Source organism: Cygnus olor, chromosome 2, assembly GCF_009769625.2.
Source record: "Cygnus olor isolate bCygOlo1 chromosome 2, bCygOlo1.pri.v2, whole genome shotgun sequence".
In the NCBI taxonomy this organism is placed as follows: Eukaryota; Metazoa; Chordata; class Aves; order Anseriformes; family Anatidae; genus Cygnus; species Cygnus olor.
In genome coordinates this window covers 62,735,476-62,763,069 of record NC_049170.1, presented here as the reverse complement: position 1 = coordinate 62,763,069, position 27,594 = coordinate 62,735,476, and the positions used below count along the sequence as shown (strand labels likewise).

General features: G+C 38.4%; 1 protein-coding gene across 7 annotated transcripts in view; it reads right to left on the bottom strand.

Moving 5' to 3' along the window:
- BBS9 (Bardet-Biedl syndrome 9) overlaps window positions 1–27,594 on the bottom strand; it is a 321,265-nt gene that overhangs the window by 237,698 nt on the left and 55,973 nt on the right. For 5 of the 7 annotated variants that reach the window (XM_040548841.1, XM_040548840.1, XM_040548843.1 and 2 more), the window contains exons 10-15: window positions 19,780–19,961; window positions 16,020–16,096; window positions 12,828–12,881; window positions 8,464–8,566; window positions 7,403–7,507; window positions 5,246–5,260 (exon numbers count right to left, since the gene is read on the bottom strand). In XM_040548841.1, coding sequence (XP_040404775.1) covers window positions 5,246–5,260; window positions 7,403–7,507; window positions 8,464–8,566; window positions 12,828–12,881; window positions 16,020–16,096; window positions 19,780–19,961 — 536 coding nt within the window. The remainder of the gene's footprint in view (window positions 1–5,245; window positions 5,261–7,402; window positions 7,508–8,463; window positions 8,567–12,827; window positions 12,882–16,019; window positions 16,097–19,779; window positions 19,962–27,594) is intronic. The other 2 variants (XM_040548842.1, XM_040548845.1) reach the window with 1 other exon arrangement.

Below are 27,594 nucleotides of genomic sequence, written 5' to 3'. Positions count from 1 at the left end.
ATGAGGAGATGGATGAGGTGTTCTACAAGCAGCTGGCAGAAGTTGCACAATCTCCAGCATTTGTTCTCATGGGGGACTTCAACTTCCCAGATATTTGCTGGAAATACAACACAGCTCAGAGGAAGCAGTCTAGGAGGTTCCTGGAGATCATGGAAAATAGTTTCCTGATGCAGCTGGTTAGTGAGCCTACCAGGGGAGGTGTCCCGCTAGACCTTCTGCTCACAAACAGAGAAGGACTGGTGGGAGATGTGGTGGTCAGGAGCTGTCTTGGGCAGAGTGACCATGAAATGGTAGAGTTCTCTATTGGCGAAGTCAGAAGGAGGATCAGTAAAACTGCTATCTCGGACTTCCGGAGGGCAGACTTTGAGCTGTTCAGGACACTGGTTGGCAGAGTCCCTTGGGAGGCAGTTCTGAAGGGCAGAGGAGTCCAGGAAGGCTGGGCACTCTTCAGGAAGGAAATTTCAGGAAGGAAAGGCTCAGGAGCGGTCTGTCCCCACATGCCCAAAGGCAAGCCAATGCGGAAGAAGACCGGCCTGGCTGAACAGAGAACTGTGGCTAGAGGGTAGGAAGAAAAAGAGGGTTTATGACCTTTGGAAAAGAGGGTGGGCCACTCAGGAGGACTATAAGGATGTTGTAAGGATGTGCAGGGACAAAATTAGAAAGGCCAAAGCTCATCTGGAGCTCAATCTGGCTACTGCTGTTAAAGATAACAAAAAATGTTTTTATAAATACATAAACAAAAAGGACTAAGGAGAATCTCCATCCTTTACTGGATGTGGGGGGAAACTTAGTGACGAGAGATGAGGAAAAGGCTGAGGTGCTTAATGCCTTCTTTGCCTCTGTCTTTAGCAGCAAGACCACTTGTTCTCTGGGTACCCTGAGCTGGTGGAAGGGGATGGGGAGCAGAATGTGGCCCTCACAATCCACGAGGAAATGGTTGGCGACCTGCTACAGCACTTAGATGTACGCAAGTCGATGGGGCCGGATGGGATCCACCCGAGGGTACTGAGACAACTGGCGGAAGAGCTGACCAAGCCGCTTTCCATCATTTATCAACAGTCCTGGCTATCAGGGGAGGTCCCAGTCGACTGGCGGCTAGCAAATGTGATATCCATCTACAAGAGGGGCCAGAGGGTGGACCTGGGAAACTATAAGCCTGTTAGTTTGACTTCAGTGGCAGGGAAGCTCATGGAGCAGATTATCTTGAGTGTCCTCACACGGCACTTGCAGGGCAACCAGACGATCAGGCCCAGTCAGCATGGGTTTATGAAAGGCAGGTCCTGCTTGACGAACCTGATCTCCTTCTATGACAAAGTGACGCGCTTAGTGGATGAGGGAAAGGCTGTGGATGTGGTCTGCCTTGACTTCAGTAAGGCTTTTGACACCATTTCCCACAGTATTCTCCTCAAGAAACTGGCTGCTCGTGGCTTGGACTGGTGTACGCTTCATTGGGTTAAAAACTGGCTGGGTAGCCAGGCCCAAAGAGTCATGGTGAATGGAGTTAAATCCAGTTGGAGGCCTGTCACTAGTGGAGTCCACCAGGGCTCAGAACTAGGGCCAGTTCTCTTTAATATCTTTATCGATGATCAGGATGAGGGGATCGAGTGCACCCTCAGTAAGTTTGCAGATGACACCAAGTTAGGTGCATGTGTTGACCTGTTTGAGGGTAGGATCATGTATTCTGCTCTGCAGGAGGATCTGGATAGGCTGGACCGATGGGCTGAGGCCAACTGTATGAAGTTCAACAAGGCCAAGTGCCGGGTCCTGCACCTGGGGCGCAACAACCCCAAGCAGAGCTACAGGATGGGAGATGAGAGGTTGGAAAGCTGCCTGGCAGAGAAGGACCTGGGAGTATTGGTTGATAGTCAGCTGAATATGAGCCAGCAGTGTGCTCAGGTGGCCAAGAAGGCCAACAGCATCCTGGCTTCCATAAGAAACAGTGTGGCCAGCAGGACTAGGGAAATGATTGTCCCCCTGTACTCAGCTCTGGTGATGCCGCACCTCGAGTACTGTCTTCAGTTTTGGGCCCCTCACTATAAGAAGGACATCAAGGTGCTCAAGCGTGGCCAGAGAAGGGCAATGAAACTGGTGAGGGGTCTGGAGAACAAGTCTTACGAGGAGTGGCTGAGGGAGCTGGGGTTGTTCAGCCTGGAGAAGAGGAGGCTCAGGGGAGACCTCATTGCTCTCTATAGGTACCTTAACGGAGGCTGTAGAGAGGTGGGGGTTGGTCTATTCTCCCACGTGCCCAGTGAAAGGATGAGAAGGAATGGGCTAAAGTTGCGCCAGACGAGGTCTAGGTTGGATATTACGAAAAACTTGTTAACTGAAAGGGTTGTTAGGCATTGGAATGGGCTGCCTAGGGAAGTAGTTGAGTCACCATCCCTAGAGGTCTTTGAAAGACGTTTAGATGCAGAGCTTAGTGACATGGTTTAGTGGAAGACTTGTTAGTGTTAGGTCATAGTTTGGACTAGGTGATCTTGGAGGTCTCTTCCAACCTAGATGATTCTGTGATTCTGTGATTTATTCATCTTAATCATGTCAATTACAACATCTGATGCACATAAAAAAGCATTCAAGTTATGATCTTTAATTTAGGATGGAAAAAATTTAGAGAATTCATAGAATCATAGAATCATAGAATATCCCGAGCTGGAAGGGACCCATAAGGATCATCAAGTCCAAATCCTGGCACCGCACAGGTCTGCCCAAAAGTTTAGACCATGTGACTAAGTGCACAGGCCAATCGCTTCTTAAATTCAGACAGGCTTGCTGCAGTGACTACTTCACTGGGGAGCCTGTTCCAGTGTGCGACCACCCTTTCGGTGGAGAACCTCTTCCTGATGTCCAGCCTAAACTTCCCCTGCCTCAGCTTAACACCATTCCCACGGGTCCTATCACTGGTGATAACGGAGAATAGGTCACCTGCCTCTCCACTCCCCCTCGCGAGGAAGTTGTAGACCGCGATGAGGTCCCCCCTCAGCCTCCTCTTCTCCAGGCTGAACAGGCCAAGTGACCTCAGCCGCTCCTCATATGTCTTCCCCTCTAGGCCCTTCACCATCTTCGCCCTCCTCTGGACACTCTCCAACAGTTTAATGTCCTTTTTGTACCGTGGTGCCCAGAACTGCACACAGTACTCGAGGTGAGGCCGCACCAGCGCAGAGTAGAGCGGGACAATCCCTTCCCTCGACCGACTAGCAATGCCGTGCTTGATGCATCCCAGGATACGGTTGGCCCTCCTGGCTGCCAGGGCACACTGCTGGCTCATATTCAACTTGCTGTCAACCACAACCCCCAGATCCCTCTCTGCGGGGCTGCTCTCCAGCGTCTCGTGGCCCAGTCTGTACGTACAGCCAGGGTTGCCCCATCCCAGGTACAGGACTCGGCACTTGCTTTTGTTAAACTTCATGTGGTTGGTGATCGCCCAGCTCTCCAATCTGTCCAGATCTCTCTGCAAGGCCTTTCCACTCTCATCTGAGTCCACAACTCCTCCAAGTTTGGTGTCGTCAGCAAATTTGCTCAAAACACCTTCTAGTCCTACATCCAAATCATTTATGAAAACATTGAAGAGGACTGGCCCTAAAATGGAGCCTTGAGGGACCCCACTAGTGACCATCCACCAGCCAGATGTGGCCCCATTTACCACAACCCTTTGAGCCCTGCCCATCAGCCAATTGCTCACCCATCGCATGATGTTTTTGTTTAGCTGTATGCTGGACATTTTGTCCAGTAGGATCCTATGGGAAACCGTGTCAAAAGCTTTGCTGAAGTCCAAAAAGATCACATCAGCTGGTTTCCCTTGATCGACTAGATGGGTGATCTTATCATAAAAGGAAATCAAATTTGTTACGCAGGACCTACCCCTCATGAACCCATGCTGGCTGGGACCAATGACTGCATTGTCCCCCAGGTGCGCTTCAATAACTTCAAGGATCATCCTCTCCATAATTTTACCAGGCACTGACGTGAGACTGACAGGCCTGTAATTGCTAGGGTCTTCTTTCTTACCCTTCTTGAAAATTGGCACAACATTTGCCAGCTTCCAGTCCACTGGGACCTCTCCAGATTCCCAAGATCGTTGAAAAATAATTGAGAGAGGTCCTGCGATGATGTCAGCCAGCTCTTTAAGCACCCTGGGATGAATCCCATCCGGACCCATGGACTAGTATGGATCCACGTGGAGCAGCAAATCCCGCACACGTTCAGGGTCGGTTGGGAGTTTGTCATTCCCACCGTCATGGTCCTCCAGCTCAGGGTACCCTGGGTCGCAAAGCCCATCATCAGTGTTGAAGACAGAGGCAAAGAAGGCGTTAAACGTCTCTGCTTTGCCTATGTCATTGTCTGTGAGGAGACCCTCCCCATCTAGTAGTGGACCTATGTTTTCTTTGGTTCTCCTTTTTCTGTTCACATATCTAAAAAAACCTTTTTTATTGTCTCCCACAGACGTGGCCAGCTTCAACTCTAGTTGGGCTTTGGCCACACAAATTTGCTCCCTACAAACACGAACAGCATCCAACAACATTGAAGCCTTTTCTGGTATTGATGATACTAATTTATCTAGTTTAGTGCACCTTAGAGTAACCCATAAGAAAATTTTGCCAGGGAGAATTCACTGTGTGCCACAGTACTCTCTTAATCATTAACAGGTTTCAATATTGAGTACAAACTTCTTAAAGCAGAAAATTCAAATCCTCCGTTTTAGAATGTCACCCTTTCCAATTATATACATTTATTTTACATATTTTATTTATTATTGTTATAGTATTTTTAAACTTTGTGGAGGTTAAAAACCTGCCACAGGGAAATAAATATTCTTGCCAAGAGCAGTATTTTGCTGAGAATGGTTCAAGCACCTATTTCCTGTACAGCATCTCAAGAACCCCTGAAATATGCAGAAACCAGAAGAGGAAGAGAACCATTAACAGTTATCTACTTTTTCACTTCTCTTAGTATGCTCATATGTTCTCATATATTCTATGGTACATATGTTGAAGTGTGACATACTTCAGCAAATGTCTTTACTACTTTCCTACTTTCCCCATGGATTTTATTTTTCTTATTTCTAAGCCTCATTCACTTTCAAATTTCTCAAATATTCATGCCTTCATAGCACCATCTAACCTGGGAAAGTAAAAAAGTGTATAGAAATAATAGGGAAAGTAACAGCTCACTTCCAAATATGCTTTTATTCAGTATATACTCTCGCTCATGAGATCATTAAAATCTGCATTTTTTTCCATTCACTCACCTTCAGGATTGAGTTCTACAGTATAACCAGCAATGGCACAAAAGGAAAAAAAGAAGAAAACATAAGATGCTACTCAAATAAGAGAAAAAGGAAAATGTAGTAACAGGTTTTAAAAAACTTAAGCCATGTTTGTTAAGTAGACAATACATAAAAACCTAATACTAGCCAAAAAACAGACATAAGACCACATTCATCAATAGCACAATCCTATCCAACTGAGTGACTCATTAACCTTCCACAGTATGAATCCCACAGAGATACACTGAAGACTGATTTGGCCACAAACACAGTATCTTAAAAACAAAAGAAGAAAAGGTCTCTATTCAGATAAAATGAAGTCAGAAAGGCAGTTAATTTTTGGGTGCTAGGACATTACTTAAGGATTTAATTGCCTTGTACAAGCAGCATAAGCACTGTTATCAGTATATAATTGAACAGAATTATCCCAACTTAATAATTTTAATGAATATCCAAAATTTAGTAAGATATTAACATTTATGCTCTTTTATTTAGAAGTCTTGTAAATTAAAAAAAAAATCTTTAATGATAGAAAGTTTCTTCTACACTTTACAGATTTTGTTAGATGTCATCTTCCGGGGATTTTTTTAAAAATATAAACATATTCAAGATACAAGATTTCTTTGCTTTCCTAACCTTGCAAAATTCAACTTAATAATTAAAAATATAAGTTTAGGTAATATCACCTGAATGGAATAATAATAATAATAATAAATTCATTTGACTATGAGAAATATCATTTAAATTTGATATTTTCATCTTTCAAAGCAAAATCACAGAACCAAAGCTAGCAAAAGATAAAGCATGCTTTCAGAATAAGAAGATGCAAGACGCTCAAAAGTATACTACCTATAGTCACACTACACAAGCTGTCTAAATCCACATCACTTTAAACTGGATGCTTAGGAAGTTACAGAAATTCATTCACAAGGAATAAACAGTTTGAGGGTCACAATACAGGAGGACTGAAGTTGTACTAGGTGTTTGTGCAGGCTTTCAAAAAAAAAAAAAAAAGTGATGAATATCCTTTTCCTCCCCCTCCTCTGCACATATCTTCAAGCCTAGTCTAACAAGGGTAAGATTAAGTTCTTCAAAAAACATGAGTTTCACTTTTGTCTAGAAGTAGATAAATATTTTAACAATCAACACACAACCTAGACTATCATCATAAATACCATGTTTCAAGTGAGATGTGAAGTAAATGCTTAAATAAAAGTGCATACATAGGATAATGTACTCAAGATCACCACCCCTCAGAAGCTCTATCTCCACATGCATTTCTTTGATGCTAGCCCACTCCATATCACCCTTCCTTTTGTGCTGGCACAGATCTCTGTGTTTGCACAATGAACCAAATCAGCAAATCTGGCTAAGAAATAACTGCTGATTGTGTGAGCACAACAGGGGAGGAAGTGAAGGAGCAAAGCCAAGCAGTGAGAAGTGAAGAATGAACAAATTGCTTAAACTGGTTTATGCTGCATTTAACTTAACATGGAAACCCTGTCTAAGTACAGTTTCTCATGTAGCTTGATGCATATTCCCAAGGCTGTGTGTAGAAGACTAAGTGAATTAGTCTTCAGTTATGGATAGCAGGGTGAATTTACATATTCTATCAGTAGCGTCATTAGGGGTCTATAAAATAGAACGACTTAATTTCTATTCTTTTGGGTCAGTTTATTTGTTTAGAATGAATACATTCAGCTGTTAAGGGGAAGTGAGGAATAATCATTCCCAAAGCTTATTCAAGTCCTCTTCCTCTGTATGGAGGCAGTTATTGTCACATTTGTTGGCAGCCCCAGAAGGCTGAATAGTCATGAAAATGTAATTAACTTCTCGCTCCAAGAGGTGGTTCCTTAAAGAGCAGAACAGAAGCAAATTGATTGGGCAGGGTGGGAAAGCTGGTACAGCTGCTTCCCAAGCCACAAGCATATGATTTTACCTTTTTAAAACTGATTATATAATTTGATGATGCTACATAAAATATTAACTAAAACAAGTAAAGACTAGATTCTGATATACATTATTACTTCTTCAATTACTAACTGCCTTCATATTTTTTTTTCAAAAGAAAGCTGACAAGAAACATGTAAAGAAATACCTTAAAAAATGTAAATTAATTTGAAATCTTCAGTGGCTCACCTGTTGGTGTACTACATGAAACCACACAATTTCCTTCTAGTTCTGATGGAGGACAATTCCCCTTCAAAAAGACAGACAGGACCACGGTTTCAGACGAATCTGGTTCTAAAAATAATACAAAATTAAATCCAGTAAAAACAGCATCCAAATGGAAAAAAAAAATCCTGTACTTCAGGAAATATTCTATGAAATTAGGATAGTCATTTCCTTTCACTCACCTTTATCAATCTCTGAACATACTTATTTGGGGGAGGTGGAAGCTTTTTTTCTTGAAATATGTAATTAGAAAATGACGAATTACTCTCTCTGAGTGGAAACTAGCATAAGGCATATCCAGTGAAACAACTCAACACACCTAACACAGAAAATCTCAAAAACAAATGTAATTTTACGTGGCAATTTTAATATTCCACAAAGCCATCAGCCCTTTGTTCCTTTCACCTGTTGAGGAAACACAAGAACTGTCCTTTCAGATCAGAGCAGCAGTCAGTAAAGCTCTGTTTCAATAGGGTCCAGTACTGAGCATTTCAGAGCATAAGTGGTCTACAGTTCCAACTGAGGCAGTAGGACACACTTCTCTACTTCTCAGAAAACATTTACAACTTTCAAGGCGATCCTACCTGTGACCTTATTGGAAGAAGGCTATGATCATTCCACAGTTAAGTTGGGAACATTCGCTAGAGTGGCCACAGGTCAAGTTTTCTGTCCCTCCTTTTAGAACACCAGTGCCATTCTACATAAGCAGAACTGCCACCAAAACAAAACACCCCAGTGAAAGCACCAAACAATAACTGATTTTCTTTCTCCATCATGCAACTGTCTCTTCTCACCTACCATGTGTCACACTGTAACCAAGGAAGCAACTCCATTCCTATATTTTTTTTTGGTCTTCTTCCACAAACAGAAAATAAAAGCTGCAGAGTGTACATAGGGCACATTTGTAACTACTTGCATTGCAGTACCTGCAACTATGCACTTGATGAAGGCTGGATTATATCTCTCAAACATCTTCGGAAAAAGTAATATGATAAAATAGCTGTAACAGTACTATAAAAATTTACCTAAATCATTAAAGATGAACTGGTCACAGGTCACTCTTAATGGAGCTTGTACACATACTGACAGGTTTGGTTTCTGTGCAGTCACCCTGGTTTGTACTGTTACCTAAAGAAATTGACATACAGAAGTACTTAAACAAAGGAACAAGTTAATTTCTGCATAGCAAATAATTAGAAAAAAAAAAGCAAAAACAAAAATCTGCGAAGAGCATTCAGCAACAATGTTTAAGAACTTCAAATTTCAACTGCAGAAATAATATTTTCCTTTTACAATTCCTTTTTATCTACAATGATATGAAGTAACAATTTAAAATGCAACAAAAAAAAGAGGTGACTTCTCACATTCTTTGTAACCTTAAGCAAAGGCAACCTAATGCTAAACTGCTAGTTAACATATTAAAATATTTTCCAAATGTCATGTGCATTTATTTTAATGTGATAAAAATAAAAATATTGCCTTTTTTTAGATAACTAAAGCAAAATAAATAAATTAATTAATGAGAACAAAGCTAACCTAAGTTATTTCCTCTAACTGCAAAGACCAATTCATGGTCTTCTGAGTAACTTTAGAACTAAGTTCTATTAAATTTTTTTACAGAAACAAATTCTAAAACTCCATATACGCGATACCCAGCACAACTAAATCTCTAGATTACAAGAGCTGACCAAACTCTAAAGCTGGAGCAGCTGCTTCTATTGCAGAAAGAACAGGCTACAAAAACAATGGTTATCAAAAGGATGTCCTTAAGTCAGGTCTAAAAAGGAAGTACTGTGGTGACCTACACCTGAACATGGTCCTACACTTGGGGCACAACAACCCCATGCAACACTACAGTCTGGGAGAAGAGTAGCTGGAAAGCTGCCCAGTGGAATGGGACCTGGGGGCATTGGTTGATAGGCAGTTGAATATGAGCCAGCAGTGTGGCCAGGAAGGCCAACAGCGTCCTGGCTTGTATCAGAAATAGAGTGGCCAGCAGGACCAGGGAAGTGATTGTACCTCTGTACCCAGCTCTGGCGAGGCCATACCTCAAGAGTTGTGCTCAGTTTTGGGCCCCTCAGTACAAGACAGAAATCGAGGTGCTTGGGAGTGTCCAGAGAAGGGCAACAAAGCTGGTGAAGGGTCTAGGGAACAAGTCTTATGAGAAGCAGCTGAGGGAGCTGGGGTTGTTTAGCCTAGAGAACAGGAGTCTCAGGGGAGACCTTATTGCTCTCTATAACTACCTCAAAGGAGGTTGTAGTGATAGGGATAGGTCTCTTCTCCCAGGCACCAAGTGATAGGACAAGAGTAAATGGCCTCCACTTGTGCCAGGGGAGGTTAACATTGGATATTAGGAAAAAATCGTTCACTGAAAGGGTTGTGAAGCATTGGAATAGAATGCCCAGGGAAGTGCTTGAGTCATCACCCTTGGAGGCGTTCAAAAGATAAGTAGATACGGTGCTTATGGACATGGTTTAATGGTAGTCTTGGCAGTGCTAGGTTAATGGTTGGACTTGATGACCATAGAGGTCTTTCCCAACCTAAATGATTCTATGGTCTGTATGCACATGGATGCTATCTGCCATTATCATCTTTTTTGTATTGCTGGTCTACCAAGTAGCTCACTGTGGATAGGTAAAATCATTTTAGGAAAATACTACTTGTTATAAAATGATTGAAGTGTTAGGAAGTCAGACTACTTTAAATGAATTAAGAGCAACATTTACTTTGGTTTAAAAACAATGCATCTGAGCTACAAACAGGCGTCAAGTCATCCATAGTCACTATTGCTAGTGAAGAAGCAGGAAGGATCACATCTAGCTCTGTACATACATCAGGTAAAGAACGTGATTCTCTGAAGCCAGAATTTCCATAAAAGAAACAGTGAAGAAGAAATCAATACACTTACAGTTATTATGCTAATTAAGTCAGGTAAAAACATACAAATATGAGAATACACACCTCAGAAAATTTATAGTCAAGACAGTGACATTTGAAGTCACTGCCAAACTTTATTCAGAGCGTTTCTTCAAAAGCAAAACAATGTTTTTCACAAATTACTTTTGGAGACAATCTGCTCCATGCCCCAGCCCCAAAAGAAGGGCACACAATTCTAAAAAGTCATTTTTGCCCTCAGCTTTGAACTGTTTCAGGTCCAATGTAATTCAATGAATGCAGCTGTGTAAAGCCACTTGCATTATCTTTAAGCCAACCAGCTGGGCACTGACAGATCTGCTGACTGCAACCACAAAAAAAATTCAGTGCAAACCAATTATCTATTTATCATCTTTCTAAAGCAGCTACTATACCCAGATTGGTCACTTCAGATCTAATTTAGGCAACATCTACACATTTTCCAGTGGGAGCATCAACTGCGTAATTTATCAGCTTACTTTACAAAGTCAAATCTTCAACAGTCTCTTTAAGGTTTGAAAGGGCTGTAAACCACTTAGAGCTGCCATCATCCTGCATGCATGCATTGCTGCCTGAAGCCCAGTCCTCCAAACCATGTGAGTCAAGTATGTTTTTAAGCATCTTCCGCAATCAATTGCAGTTGTAGAGAACTTGCTTGGTTATGTTTGACTTTCTGCTGTATGTAAGCCTGAGCCTGAAATAAGAGGGATCCTCTTATACTGTAACTTTTGTCGAGAGTCTAGTTTTATTAAAACTTTCTGACAGGCCTCTGGTTTGTACAAAATTTAAAAATATATATATATATTAAAAGCGTCACAAGTGTTGGAAATTTTTTAATGCATAACGCATTGCCTGAAGATTTTTGTGGGTACAATGACCTCTATTACAATGACCAAACAACATTCATTAGTAGCAATACCTACTTTGCAGAAAAGTTGCAAGTTATACATATAAACTGTTTGTAGTTATATCACTCAAGAAAACATTTAATTTTGATTTTGATTTTTATAAAATTTTAAGTTGTCCTTAACTTGTCCTAATTCAGTGTTCCAGTTCAAATTAGCCTGACAGGCATCATACCATGCAAACCTTACATGCAATTATTTCTTACTTAAATAAAAACAACACTTATAACTTTTCAAATATTAAATAAATGAATCCATTAACTATAACGAGTTTTCCATCAAGTGCTATTAATTTGAATGGAGACATATACGAAGATCAGTTAAATTAACTTATCACAGGAAAAAAAAGCCAGAAATAATTGCATGAATGAAAACTAGATTTACTATTTTTGTTTCATTAAAACGCATAAAATGCATAAACAAGTAAACAGGAGGGGAAAGCAAAGTCTTCCCATAAAAAAGCTTATCAAATGTTTAAATACATGCATACATATTTTAAGCGTTTCTCATTTGCCTTACAGTAAAGAGCAGATGAGAGAGAATGATGGGAGTTACTCATGTTCCTGATACTGAAATCGTTGCCTCTCTCCAAAAATGGAATTTGGTAGTTGTATATATAATACTTTCCTCTGTAATAGGTCACTTATAAATTAGTGCCAATGTGAACTAAAAGCTGATAAATTCATACTACTTAAGGTACCCTTACGTTCACAAACAGCCTGTTCAACAGCCCAGTGCAGTCCAGCTGAACTTTGAGTTTTCGTAGAAAAACTGTCACAGACTTGATCAGGACTAGGGTTTTATCCTGCCTTTTTTTTTCTTTTTTTTTTTTTTAATCATTTTAAAGTGTAGAGAAAGATGCTGAGCTAAATACAACTAAGTTACAGTAATGTAAGGGAATTCATTTCAATTAATAGTCCAGTCAGGCTCTGAATTCTTCACTCAGGACAGAGGCAGAACTTGCAAGGTTCTCAGAAACAAGGCCGTGATTTTGCTCCACCTGTACTCCTACAAAAGCCTCTCAAATTCAAAATATATTTTGTGCAATACTGAGGAGAAACTACACTTGCACACACGTACGTGCACACGCACGTTTATACTTTCTTTAGAACCAGAGGTAACAGTCCTCAGGGAGGGCTGCATTTGTATCAATTTTCAAATTAGATTTTCCTGGCTTTTTTGTACTAACAAAAACTGTTAAATTGTTTTTACAAGAGAAAGTCTATTTTTGCTTATTGACAAGTGAAAAGGCAGCTACCTTCAAATTTTGAATAAATATTTATTCTCTTTGAAAAGTGTTGGGAAAATATTCTTAAACTTCAAGAACAACTTCCCTCCACCCTAATTTTTTTTTGTTTGTTTCTTGATAAACATCACAGAAATAAGATTCCAACCACTTCAACAGAAGGCATGCAAGATAAACACCTGTTATATGAAGGGAAAAACAAAAGTATATAACAGCATTTCAAATTCTACTCATTTTCATAATCTAAGTGAAATACACAGAAAATATTACAGGTTTTCTAAAATTTGCCGTCACTGTTTGCTATGGTTTGAGTAAGGCACAGTACCTTTACTGTTACTGATGGTACTACCTCTGCTTTTACCTCACTGTCAATGGCTTTCTGTGAAGAAGAAAACAGAGTAAATTCAATATTACACATGAATGAACACAATGAATGTAATATTACTCTCCTACCATCAATATGGTAAATAGGGAATTAACTGTAAAGGACTTATCATTCTGATGACAGATTAAAATACACAAAATACATTTCTGAGCTCCTGAAAATGTAAAGCCTCTGTTTGAAATTGCCTGCAAAAAGGATAGCAAAAGGTCATGAATGTTATGTATATAAGGAACTAATACACTTTGATGTATATATGAATATTTGAAACTGTTTTGCTTGGCATGCTTCTTCCTACTGTATATTTATTTCAATTTTGGAAACTCCTCCTGTTACTCAGTAGGGAAAGGTGACCTCCAATCTGCCAACGTATTATATACACATCCTAGCATGTACTACAAAGTCATTGCACACAATCTTCTAATCAGAAATATATTTTGAACTTCAAAAGAATATTATGGCAGGCATTTTTTTATTCCCACTTATATCTATTTCAAGATGCAATTCCATCTAATGAAAAAATCATCTTGGCACTACAGCTTGTTTTAATATCTTGTTATATGATCAGATTTCATTTTGCATCAGGGTTGTCTCAACAGTTTAAGAAGTGTTCCAACATGTTTGAACTAGTTTATTTTAAAGGAATACTTCACTACTGCTGTAATACTAAATTCCTCACATGAATGTATACCTTCTCATGATAAGAGTAAGTTTAAAACAATCCGCTGTGCTCTATCCACACTCTTTCATCCCAGCACGCCACTATAAAGTTCACATATGCAAAGTTCCTAAGAAGTCAGGAGGTTGGTAGGCTCTCTCTAGAAGTAGAAGTTTCATTCAACTGCTGTATACCTTTTCACAATATAAAAACATAGGGTCTTTCATACTGGATTAGATGATTGGCTTGTCGAGTACACTGGCTCTGACAGTGACCAGTGGATGATCCTGAAGAAATAACATGGGTGCAAAGAGACTGATTCTTGCCCTGGTCTACCATATTCAGCTTTCAGAAATCAGTTGGGACTTCCTGAATCAGAGGCTGTACTTAGGAGGTGGTGTCAAATAACCATAATGGTCCTCCATTTGATTATCTAATCCATTCTAACATATCTGTATACTCTTTGCTCCTACCACATATCACAATTTAAATCTTTTCAAATGAGCAGAAGTAGTATTCGCAAACCTGTACAAGCCCTAAAATTATTCTCACATTTGCTTTATTGATCCTAATTCATTAAGTGTCTTACTATACGTTTACTTCCTAGATAGATACTGAAGGAACATCTAGGAAATTATACCTCTCAGGAAACTAAAATATATGGATGGCCTTGGGCAATAAAGATTCAAGGCCATGATTCATCTGGTATATTGAGTTACTTATATTCAAAGCAGACCATCTACAAGTGGAAGATTGAGCAAATGAGTACAAGATTAGAGCATTCTACAGGTCTAGCAATTTTAAGTGATGTGAGCAGATTATTACGGTTAGCCAAGATCATGTCACTGTCCTTTTTTTTACCATCAACTAGTCTTTTCTGTAGGCAAGTGCTAGTCCATATTATAAAAAGGTCTCTTCATCAACTAGTATCAGCAGCAACAGTAATAAAAATAGACTCTAAATAAAGTTATCAAATAGATGTATAAAAGTATTTAAAAGCAGTTTTGTGTATTTTTAAAACGTTAGTCATGAAAAATTAGTTTTGTAGAAATCAGTGGCTAGATATGACTAATTACAGATGTTATGTTGCAATGACCATGTTTCTGAAAGCCTCACATGAAAAACCTTTAAGCAACGATGTAAGATCACCTAAATTTTAATTTGAACTGTTTTTCATAAGTTACATATGCAAATAAGAGCAAAAAACTCTATCTAGGCTGCTATGCCAGATAATATTGAATGATACCTTGACGAAGATTACTCATTACAATGCATCATTGAATGATTAGTACATTCTATCTTTAAAAGATCCACAGGATGACACTTCTGTTTCCCCCCAAATTATTAACTGCTTTAACAATTCTCATTATTACAAAGTTATCCCAGATCCTAAGAAAGTTTCTTCACTTACTTTTGCTTAGCCAAGAATTGAAAAGGTCCCCAGAAAAAAGATACTAAGTTTTATTTACTTAAGTTAAAATGATTAACAAAAACGTGTTTTAATTGATGGACAGGTGGTGCTATGCAGAAACTCAGTCCCACAAATATAAACAAATAGAAATGACTATTTCAGATGTTTCAACTATCGTTATGAGGATAAGGCTTATGTTATACTACAAACTGAGAAATAGGCCAGAAAGTGCACAAGACAACGTTACCTCAAACAGTAAATATGACTGCAAGCAGCCTTAAATATTACTCATACAAAACAGAAGAAAAATAGCATGTGCTTACTTATGCATTGCAAGTTATTAATTTTAGAATCATTAGAGCTATGATATGTACATTTCTCCTACAAAAATACCTCATATTTCATTGCTGTTTTCAAATCTAAAAAGCACAAGTGTACAAGTTACATCCACTTACCCAACAGGCAGCAGTGAACTTTAATAACTCAGTATTGTGCAGTATTTTATATAACTAAATTGCTGCATAAATAATAGGTATAGTTATTGACTAATTTTCAATTTATTTCTAATTTCCTCTCCCAGTGATCTGAACAGTTAAAGACAGAGGAAAGCCTGTCAAAACTCTAAAGCATTAGAAAGTGGTCTCTAAACATATGCTATAACGATAATAGCAAGTTAGTGGCTGTTAACAGCACAATTGCATGATGGAGAGCAGCATATCAGGTAGCAGCAGATATGAGACAGTCCGTTCATGTATTTGTCTGAAAGTCCCTCAAGTCCCAGGACCATATGAAAAGCCATGGAGGCAAAAAGCACTAAGGTAAGAGCAGGGCCAAGAAGTGGTCACAGTACACAGTTGTAAATGACACACATGGGGACACCACACATCTAACAGACAATGAATTTGGACTGTCAGTTGCTTTGCATAAAACCTGGCACCCAGCTGAACATGGCTTGGTCCACCCAAGGCAGATCTGTACACTGCACCTAAGATTTGGCACTGCTTGCAAAAAGGGGCTACTATGACTTTCAAAAAGGTTTGCTATTCCTTTTTATACATGTACATACAGATTCTGCATCCAAGTCTGGTGAAACTTCTGCAGTGACAATTAGATCTCTCCGTTTTTCAGATTGGGGTAAAATATCTGAAAGAAAACAAGAAAAATCATTCAGCTCTCCTTTAACATTTGTGCATCTATGTTCCTAAATACAATTCCAACAGCATCAATTTCCAGACTTTTACATAATTACACCTATTACTGTAATGAAAAAAACAATGCATATACTCTTTGAACAAAGAAAGTTCTGAGTTTTGTAAGATTTCTATAGACAGCCTAAACCTGATTTGTGCATGAAAAAAAAAAAAAGAATTTAGATGCATTCTATAACAGGATTTTACATATACTATTCATGATCCAGTCCCAGGAAAAATATGAGAAAGTTTTTGTTTTGTTTAAACTTATTTCCACATGTGCATATAATAGTACACCTATAGTAAACAACTATCACAAAATACACAGCACAGGTCTCATTTGGTGCACTTCCATCTAAATAATTTGATAATAAGCTTGACAGAAATGTTCTGTCTAACATAGAACATAACATCTGTAGCATAACTAAAACAGATTTTTAAAGGTTTAAGAGTGTTTTATGCTATATAGGGCTTGGTTACAATATGTTACCTGATTATTTCCAGGAATGTTAACACACAAGGTAAAGAATGGCATGAACTCATTTATATGCATGATATAAAAACTTATACAGATTCACATATGCAAAAAATATCACAAGGATTAAAAGCAAGGCATTTAAATACCATAACAAATTATATAATCATTTTGAAGACAGAGAAAGGAGAGGAAAGAGAAAGAATAAAGTCTGGCTCTGTGGTATTTGTGTCTTTCTGCAATGCACTTCTATCTCTCAAAACTAAATGTGTCAGGGAAAAAACAAAACAAAACAAAAAACAGGAAATTCATAGTTCCTAAAGTAACAAACAGTAAAAAACTTAATGAAAGATGAAGTTAACATTTGCATTGGAAAAATGAGCACATGAGCACATCCAGAAAGCTGCAAGAATTGCATTGTATACAGGGTCCTGAAAACAACCCACAACTAGTAAGAAGCACATTATGTCTCTTTCTAATAAGAGAGTCATTGGAAAAAAACTATTAAGATAACCAGAGAAATTAAGATTTCATTTTCTTGTGCTCAAAGAAAATTTTTACTTTAAGGAAAAATGAAAAGCAAAACCAAGCATGTTCCTCCAAGATCACCTACTAAAGAAGCCTAAGCCTGTTTCATAGTGCCATGACCAATTTGCACACAACTGGTTCTGACAATTGCACAAGACTCAACACAATCTTTTGCACATGTATGGATAAGAAAATATCTTCCTTTTCTAACCCTATTTAACCATTTCTCCTTCAGGATGTTTTTTCAAGCAAAGTATGATGCAACTTCTGTTGTGCTATCATCTTTCTGTTAGAAATAGGACACAGACCAATGTTTACACAGATCCTAGAATGGTTTGGGTTGGAAGGGACCTTAAAGACCATCTAATTCCAACCCCTCTGCCATGGGCAGGGGCACTTTCTACTAGACCAGGTTGCCCAAGGCCCCATGCAGCCTGGCCTTGAACACTTCCAGGTATGGGGCATCCACAGCTTCTCTGGCAAACTGTGCGTGTGCCTCACCACACGTAAGCTTCCATTTTTTTTTGATATTAAACTGAGTCAAACACCTATGGTTAATTGCTTATGTCATCCAGACTGATGCAAGTAACATTAGGGTTAAGTTAGCTTAGCAGCTATGTATTTAAAAATATTTCATCAGTTTGTAATATAAAACCTTCTTCTCCAAAATGTATAAAACAACTAAAGTTCAACAGTTTAACGGTCAGCACTGAACAGAAATACATGACTTATTTATGGAAATAACTGCTCTAAGTTTTTTGTATGATGACCTAATTCTAAATGCCTTCCATTTTTGGAAGTCAAAATGAAACAAAGAAAAATTATTTCCATGTAAGGGTATATGTTTTCAAAACAACACCAGCTCTTACTGCATACATGTGAAATCACAAGACAGAAAAATCAATGGTTCATTTTAAAGATCATGTTTAGAGTAACTGAATGGTGACCAGCACTCAAAGGTGTTTTGTATTCAACCAGCCGTGATTAACAGTTATTTTAAGACCTAGCTAAAAGATCTAAAAAAGCCAAAATGAAACAAAGCCAAAACATCCTAAACTGAAAGGCATTCTTCATAACTAAGTGAAAAGTTTTCCAACAAGCTTTACATCCAGTTAAACCAGTACAAAAATTTCATTAGAGCATATCTCCACAATGAAGAGAACATTCATAAAAAACACATCTGAAATCACCACTGCAATACCTTAAATCAGATTAGAAAGATCTTGAGGAAGAAAAAAAACAAACAAACAAACAAAAAAAAACATTAAAAACAAGAGAATAAAGTAAAAAGGTCATCAATACATCAATCTTATACTATCACATTTTTACTAGAAAAGTTACAAAGGACAGTTATGTCTTCTTACTCTAAATATCTTCCATACAATATGTTAAGACAAATAAACAAAAGTTTATTCACTTCATGAAGGGATTTATTCCTTCCATCATGCTATTCTTTCCTTTGGTTATGATAGCCAGACAAAGCATTCAAATACTTATAAGAAGGGCTGTGGTAAAAGCAACAAAATTTTACACACATGCATATATGTTTAAATAACCAATTACTGGGTTTGTTAAATTAAACAAACAACCTAAATTAGTCTATTATAACAATAATTGACAAAGTTACATTTAATTAAAAAAAAAAAAACAAGAAACTTTGCATTGTAGAATCAAGCTTATGAGTGCAGTTTACAAATCTCTTCTCATTTTCTAGGAATTTTCAGCAAAGAAAACCACAACTATTTCTTTAATGCATTTTAAGAACATGCTAACTATCAGCAGGAAGAGATTTTAATTGGTTCTTTCTATTTGTCTAAGACATTTTTTCCACAGTTTTCTGTAGAATCACATGCTTCCAATTCCCTGTGAGAGTCAGATCCACTGTTTAAAAACTCAGTTATAAAAATACAAATTTTGCATGATCTTTGTAGAAATCATGTGCTGATACTTAAATAACTCAATGCAAATTATAAGAATCAAAGAATCACAGAATATCCTGAGTTGGAAAGGACCCACAAGGATCATTGAGTCCAACTCCTGGCTCCACACAAGACTACCTAAAAAAGCAAACCATGTGTCTGAGAGCATTGTCCAAACACTTTTTGAACTCTGACAGGCTTGATGCTGTCACCAATTCCCTGGGAAGCCTGTTCCAGAGCATGAAGCCTGTTCCAGTGCCCAGTGTGTGCACTGTGGGTAAATTCCAGTTTACCATGTTAATTTATTTAGCTTTTTATATCTCTTAGTATGTTTTTCAAATACAATCACTTTTGAAAGAGGCAACAGAAAAGTTGTTTTTACTACAAGTCATTCTTTATTAACTGCATGATGTTTAAGAAAATTTGTAATAAGAAAGCAGAGAATTTGGCAATATTTCTGCTCTCTCTGAAGCCTGAGAGGTATAGCAGGCTGTTGCTGTGAAATTACTGAAATTTTCTTGCTTTTGGGTAGTATATGCAATGTCATTTTTATTGTCAAAGTCCTTGCATTAATGAGAATTATCTGCAATCGAGCGTAAATATCTTGAAAGTTCCAACAGGCATTATGAAAAAAGAAATATAAACTGTATATACAAACAAATGAAACCCAGTCGGTTAAACATCAGTACATTTATATAAATGGGAGTAATATACCTTGTGTCTTCATAGCTTCCCTGATGATTTTCTGAAGCTCTTTCATTTCAGCATTGAATTCTTCATAGTTTACTTCCTTAGAATCAACTCTAGGAGCCTGGAAGAATGAAGGATCAGTTCCAAGGTAGGAACACTGCAGATGTCCATTTTCACTCAGAGTAACTATAACACCCTTCAGATTCCTGCATATTAAAAAAAAAAAAAAAGTTTTAGAAATTGTAGATAGTCATGGGAGTGATTATAACATTTAATTTATGTTTCTACTGGTCCACCTACAAATATAATAGAACTTCCTGTTTTTAAGAGATTATTTGACCAAGAGAAAACTACAATATTCTTCAATTCAGATGCATTTATTCATATTACTCCTGTTTATTCCAATCGCACCTAAGGACCACTCTGTGCTAGAAGATTACTTAAATATCATCCAAATATTTCAGAATCTGTTTAAATAAGACAAGCAAAGGAAAGGACCGGAACAAACAAGCTAAGTAGACAGTACTGTTGATGTAGCCATTTTTTTCCACCAATTGTTACCTTTTTTTTTTTAAAGTATGGATATTCAGGTTGGTATGCAGGAAGAGGAACTAGCTAAATGGAAAACCAAGTAAGGGAAGGGAAAGGATGCATTAGAACACATCACTAATCAATAGAAAAGGTTCATAATCAATGGAAAAGGTTCTCAGTGAAGACAGTACTAAGGGCTTTGATGGTATCAGTAGCCCATACCCATTTTTTGTCTGCTGCTACAACAACTGCGCTGGCTTCAAGCCCTGGCTGGCTCTTCCCTGAGGTGCCTGTCTGAAAGGAGTCCACATGGATCCAGAAGATTCCCTTACATTACTCTGGATCAATATGAACGAGTGTTTTACTAGCTATGCTCCAGTCTATTTTCTCTGCAGGGAACAGTACTTTGATAAACTTAAACCTCCAAAATCCCACTCATATTTTGTTTATCTGATCATGTACCATGCATATAAAATACCTAGGAAGGTATATAACAAATTATGGGACTGCTGAGACTACTGCCACATTTTGCTTAACTTGAAGGCTATTCAAAAATGGAAGAGGAACGGTAAAGACGAGCATGGATGGTAACAGCAAAAATTAGGAGAAACCTAACTCGCATTTTATTTTTAAAGCACTCTTAATTAAATAAGTTTATATTTATTTTCATAATCACAAAAAAATCATATTCATGCCAATAATTTGCTCTTATTTCATACTTAGAATGTCTTAGAGCAGACAGCCTCTGTGTCAAATACAATTGTCCTTGTATAAATTAAATATAGATTGAATTGTATGTTTAATTCCTAGATGTATAGAACTTAATTTTGATAAGAAGGTATAATGCATTATCCCACTAATTAGATGCATATAAAATGTTTCTTATATAAATGTTCAGCTATTATTTGTAAAGAAATATTTTAACCTTTATACATTGATGCCATTGAAGCAGCCCAATTAGTTCAATATTTGTTGAAAAAACAGGTGGATATTAAAAAAAGTATTCAGTCTGGTTTCCTACAATGTCCTGTACCATGGAGCTCTAGTACACACAGATTGGAAAGTTCATTCCAAAATTTTCCAGGGTGAAGTAATTATGAAGTCAACAGGTGTCACTGGTAAGTTTTGTCAAGTGATGGTTTAATTGTACATTCAGAAACTTTTTTTAAAACACAGAATGCTAAGGCCAGTATACAAGTGTTGGTTTCTGTACTCTAATCAAACATTCTGGAAAAAAAGCCTGTTGTAGCTGAAATCATCTGACCTCTGTACAGTTTGAATCTCATACAGAAATGATGACCCCATTGGGCTGAGAACTGTACAGACAAGCAATTGCCACAGGTGAGCTGGAGCTTTCTCTTTCCACAGAAAGTATTTTTTACTCAGTGAATGAAATAGTTCAACCAGGATATGTACGTATCACTGGAAATCTTGGGGGGGGGGGGGGGGGGAGGGGGGAGGGGAGGTGGGGGTTGTTTGTTTGTTTTGACAATAAGTACCTTTGTCTTTTTCTGCAGATGGAACACAAAAAACTAAAGTGCCTTCTGGAACGTAGTACAGACTGGAAACACACCATTCCCCTTCTCTATCACATAAGTTCCTCTTAAATATAAACAGTCTTCTCTTTCAGAAGTACTGTTCCTACTGCCACAGAAGTACTTCCAGCAACCTCCTCAATTTTTAATTTTTAAATATTAACATTCACTACAAAAACTAAGCAAACTGTAAGAAGAGCTCGTCTTTGTGAGCACCATAAGGTTGAGGATGCAAAGTCAACTCCAACAAATACTTTAAGAAAACAAAGGAGACTTAACTGACTTTCAATTTACCTATCCGGTACCTATGTTAGCAGCCATCCGGCAAATGTGATGGCCTATTTGTGACATGCAAGGCCTATTTGTGACATGTGGAGGACTTGTTAGTGTTAGGTCATAGTTTGGACTAGGTGATCTTGGAGGTCTCTTCCAACCTAGATGATTCTGTGATTCTGTGATTTATTCATCTTAATCATGTCAATTACAACATCTGATGCACATAAAAAAGCATTCAAGTTATGATCTTTAATTTAGGATGGAAAAAATTTAGAGAATTCATAGAATCATAGAATCATAGAATATCCCGAGCTGGAAGGGACCCATAAGGATCATCAAGTCCAAATCCTGGCACCGCACAGGTCTGCCCAAAAGTTTAGACCATGTGACTAAGTGCACAGGCCAATCGCTTCTTAAATTCAGACAGGCTTGCTGCAGTGACTACTTCACTGGGGAGCCTGTTCCAGTGTGCGACCACCCTTTCGGTGGAGAACCTCTTCCTGATGTCCAGCCTAAACTCCCCTGCCTCAGCTTAACACCATTCCCACGGGTCCTATCACTGGTGATAACGGAGAATAGGTCACCTGCCTCTCCACTCCCCCTCGCGAGGAAGTTGTAGACCGCGATGAGGTCCCCCCTCAGCCCTCTTCTCCAGGCTGAACAGGCCAAGTGACCTCAGCCGCTCCTCATATGTCTTCCCCTCTAGGCCCTTCACCATCTTCGCCCTCCTCTGGACACTCTCCAACAGTTTAATGTCCTTTTTGTACCGTGGTGCCCAGAACTGCACACAGTACTCGAGGTGAGGCCGCACCAGCGCAGAGTAGAGCGGGACAATCCCTTCCCTCGACCGACTAGCAATGCCGTGCTTGATGCATCCCAGGATACGGTTGGCCCTCCTGGCTGCCAGGGCACACTGCTGGCTCATATTCAACTTGCTGTCAACCACAACCCCCAGATCCCTCTCTGCGGGGCTGCTCTCCAGCATCTCGTGGCCCAGTCTGTACGTACAGCCAGGGTTGCCCCGTCCCAGGTACAGGACCCGGCACTTGCTTTTGTTAAACTTCATGTGGTTGGTGATCGCCCAGCTCTCCAATCTGTCCAGATCTCTCTGCAAGGCCTTTCCACTCTCATCTGAGTCCACAACTCCTCCAAGTTTGGTGTCGTCAGCAAATTTGCTCAAAACACCTTCTAGTCCTACATCCAAATCATTTATGAAAACATTGAAGAGGACTGGCCCTAAAATGGAGCCTTGAGGGACCCCACTAGTGACCATCCACCAGCCAGATGTGGCCCCATTTACCACAACCCTTTGAGCCCTGCCCATCAGCCAATTGCTCACCCATCGCATGATGTTTTTGTTTAGCTGTATGCTGGACATTTTGTCCAGTAGGATCCTATGGGAAACCGTGTCAAAAGCTTTGCTGAAGTCCAAAAAGATCACATCAGCTGGTTTCCCTTGATCGACTAGATGGGTGATCTTATCATAAAAGGAAATCAAATTTGTTACGCAGGACCTACCCCTCATGAACCCATGCTGGCTGGGACCAATGACTGCATTGTCCCCCAGGTGCGCTTCACTAACTTCAAGGATCATCCTCTCCATAATTTTACCAGGCACTGACGTGAGACTGACAGGCCTGTAATTGCTAGGGTCTTCTTTCTTACCCTTCTTGAAAATTGGCACAACATTTGCCAGCTTCCAGTCCACTGGGACCTCTCCAGATTCCCAAGATCGTTGAAAAATAATTGAGAGAGGTCCTGCGATGATGTCAGCCAGCTCTTTAAGCACCCTGGGATGAATCCCATCCGGACCCATGGACTAGTATGGATCCACGTGGAGCAGCAAATCCCGCACACGTTCAGGGTCGGTTGGGAGTTTGTCATTCCCACCGTCATGGTCCTCCAGCTCAGGGTACCCTGGGTCGCAAAGCCCATCATCAGTGTTGAAGACAGAGGCGAAGAAGGCGTTAAACGTCTCTGCTTTGCCTATGTCATTGTCTGTGAGGAGACCCTCCCCATCTAGTAGTGGACCTATGTTTTCTTTGGTTCTCCTTTTTCTGTTCACATATCTAAAAAAACCTTTTTTATTGTCTCCCACAGACGTGGCCAGCTTCAACTCTAGTTGGGCTTTGGCCACACAAATTTGCTCCCTACAAACACAAACAGCATCCCTGTATTCCTTCCTCGTCGCCTGACCCTCCTTCCAGCAGCCGTACACTTTCTTTTTTCGCCTAAGCTCCAGTAGAAGATTCCTGGTCAGCCAGGCCAGCCTTCTGCCCCACCTGCCTGACTTCAGATATTTTGGAATTGCCTGATCTTGTGCTTTTAGGAGGCAGTGCTTAAAGATTGACCGGCACGGATGGACACCAATGCCTTCAACATTGCCTTCAACAATGCAAGGACAGAGACTACTGCCAACACTTGGGCCATAACTCAGTCTTTATAAGGTATGCAAGTAACACTTAATGCATAGGACTTCGCCTAATGACTGCCAAGCGTTTGCAAAGAACTGTGCCATATTGGCCATGTGTGCAGAAAAGTCCTTAAGAAGGGATATTGTTGAGGCAGATAAAGGGAAGTTGAATCTTCCATGCTTCCAAATACACTCTCGTTATTTGCTATTTAGTTACAATAAATAATGTCTAAATTATTATAATAACTACTAAAACATTTCCATATGAGCTTGTTTCATAAGTAAAAAAAAAAAATGACACCTGAACACAACACAATTTTAAAATTTCTTTCCTGAGGCTATGAATCCATTAAGCTAAAAATGAAAGCTCCATGAAGACGTCTGAATGTGAATCAAAGGATATGAAAAAAATCTAGCTACATTGTTAGCAATAAATCTTTGATGATATACTACTAAAGTATAATAGATTCAAAATGGTTTGTAAATACAGTCCTTCCTATGTATCTTTAAAATTGACAGTCATCTGCAGATAAATTAGTCTATAAAATGAAATCAAATCAAATCAGTGAGGTGATTTCCCTGTAAAATGAAGGGTTTTTTAATGGCTTGAAGTTTATGTCAGCAAAAAGCTTATATTACAGAACGAACATTCAAAAACTCCACCATAAAATAAACTCACTTTGACCAACTTTCCTTTCAGCCATGACATTCTTTAATTTTTCACTAGTTCAGAGACAAAAGCATTGGTTTAAGAAAGCAGCATAAGAAATGACACTCTTCCTTTGCTTCAATTAGTGTTCTGCTGGGTCCTAAAAAGACTTTTCAATATGAAACTTATACAAATGTTTTTTAAAAAAAGGTTTTCTTTTGTGGTGTTTTTTTTTTTTAGTGATCATCCCTTGTTAATGCTGTCCGTGAATTTGTACATTAACAGAAACAATAAGAGAAATATGGCTATCAAGTTGTAACATATGATTTATAACACATTAATTTCTCTGTTGAAGCATTTGTCAGCCAGTCAAGACTGCCTTATTTCTCAAGCTTTTCTAACAGTGGTTAAAGACAGCAAGGGGGAGGGGGAGTGTATTTAACATTTTTATAGTAGTTTCCCCACAGCTACTGCACTCATGCAATATCCCTGCAAATGCCATTACTTCATTTGGCACATTCTACACACAATCTGGAATTTCAATTAGTTGTTAAATTTCTTTTATTGTAACCCCCCCCCCTTTATTTTTTTAAATATATATCACACAATAGTCAAAGTAATAGCAAATCCAAGGGGACACTTTAATAGTAAGGAACTCGAAGTATGAAACAAATTATTCTGGTATCTAAAATAACTTTACAGTACAAAGCAACTCCTACTCACATATGGTAATAATTTGAAAAAAATCTTTTATTGGATTCTGGATAATAATAGTGGCATATGCTTTCTGTAGGTCTTCTCTTACTAAACAAATTGCTCACAACATTTCTTAAAGAAATTAAAATGATTTGCATGTTTCCAGTTATATAATACCAAATTGATCAGTCAAACAACTGGCTTAGAATTACATATTGAACTTCTGAGTTCTACTTGAAGAAAAAGCTAAGCCTTGGACAAGGTCTGATTATTGACAATATTTACAGTTTTAATTATTTATGTTTATAGTACCAAATAAAACTTCTATCTCAATTTCAGAAGCAGTCTTTGCAATTGATATTACTCATATCCATAATTTTATCAAACAAAATCTCTGCAGTACTACTTTTAGTCCCTTATTGACAATTAATTATTTATAAACAACTGAATTCAGAAAATAAATCCTGAATTGTGCTCCAGCATTTTAAACCCAATTATCTTCTCATTTTATCAACCTCTGAAGTAATTACATGCAACAGCAAAACTACAACTGCACCTTTTGGTTTAGTGCTTTTGGAAAAACAATTATTTTACATCTCTCTACCATTTTGACATCATTTTATTCGTAACTGCATGAAGTATTTGATAAAATGCTGAGGGAAGACCAGACTACTTGTAACAAACTAAGAACTTTCTAACATGAACTAATGCAAGTAAAGGTCAAAAGCCCATCTTACTCTGTTATTTAACACATACTCTGAAATCGAACCCTCGAGGAGCTGAATGTTCAAAGTATCACTGAGGCAATTACTGACAGCTACAACCGATCTTTAACTGTAACTGGGTATCTGGATCTCCCTTATCCTCCTCTGAAAATCCTTTCCTCACTAAAAAAACTGTTCAATTTTACATAGAAAAGGTAATATTTGAATGTGTATGACTTCACCATACTGCTAAGAATCTGTTTGCTCTCAGAAATTAGAATTCTTTCAAGGCTATTTATATTACATATTTAACATGATTTACACACTCTAAAAAGGATATTCAAAGACAATATAAGTATGTATTTAATTGTAATTATTTACTAATATGTATCATAATGAACATAATTAAGAGCTCTACCTCTAAAGAAAATCATTCTTTGTCCTTCCCATTTATGACCTAATTTTGGATTGGTGATTTTAACAGAATGCCAGACAAATCCAGTTTAAAAATATATATATAGAAATGCATGCAAGAGGAAAGGTAAAATGAAACATGATTTCATCACGATAACCTGTGGAAAAGCAGTTTAAAAAAATGTTACGACTAAGCCACCAGGTCAAAACCTATCCTCTCTTACAAGCAGGGTTAGCTAGTGAATAAAACTTGAATTTGGCCAGAATGTTGCCATTTTAAATGTCTGCAGGATTCTTAGATCCTAGCACTTATACAGTACTCTCACTCTCTAGGAGTGGAGATATTTTCACTAGCCACATAACTTCAGCAGCTTTACAAAGTAACATCATGCAGCGTACCAGCAAACCAGCAACTTACTGGAAGACAAGTTCAGACAGTCGTTGAGCTGGTTTAGTTTTCCATTTGCAAGAGACTCTTTCCCTAAACTGATATGCTGTCTGATGACAAAATAAAATAAAATTAAATTAAATTAAAATTAAATAAAAATAAAATAAAATAAAATAATAAACACCATTACTCACCAGTTTGGGTCAGGGGTCTTTTCTGCCAGACCGCTGCTG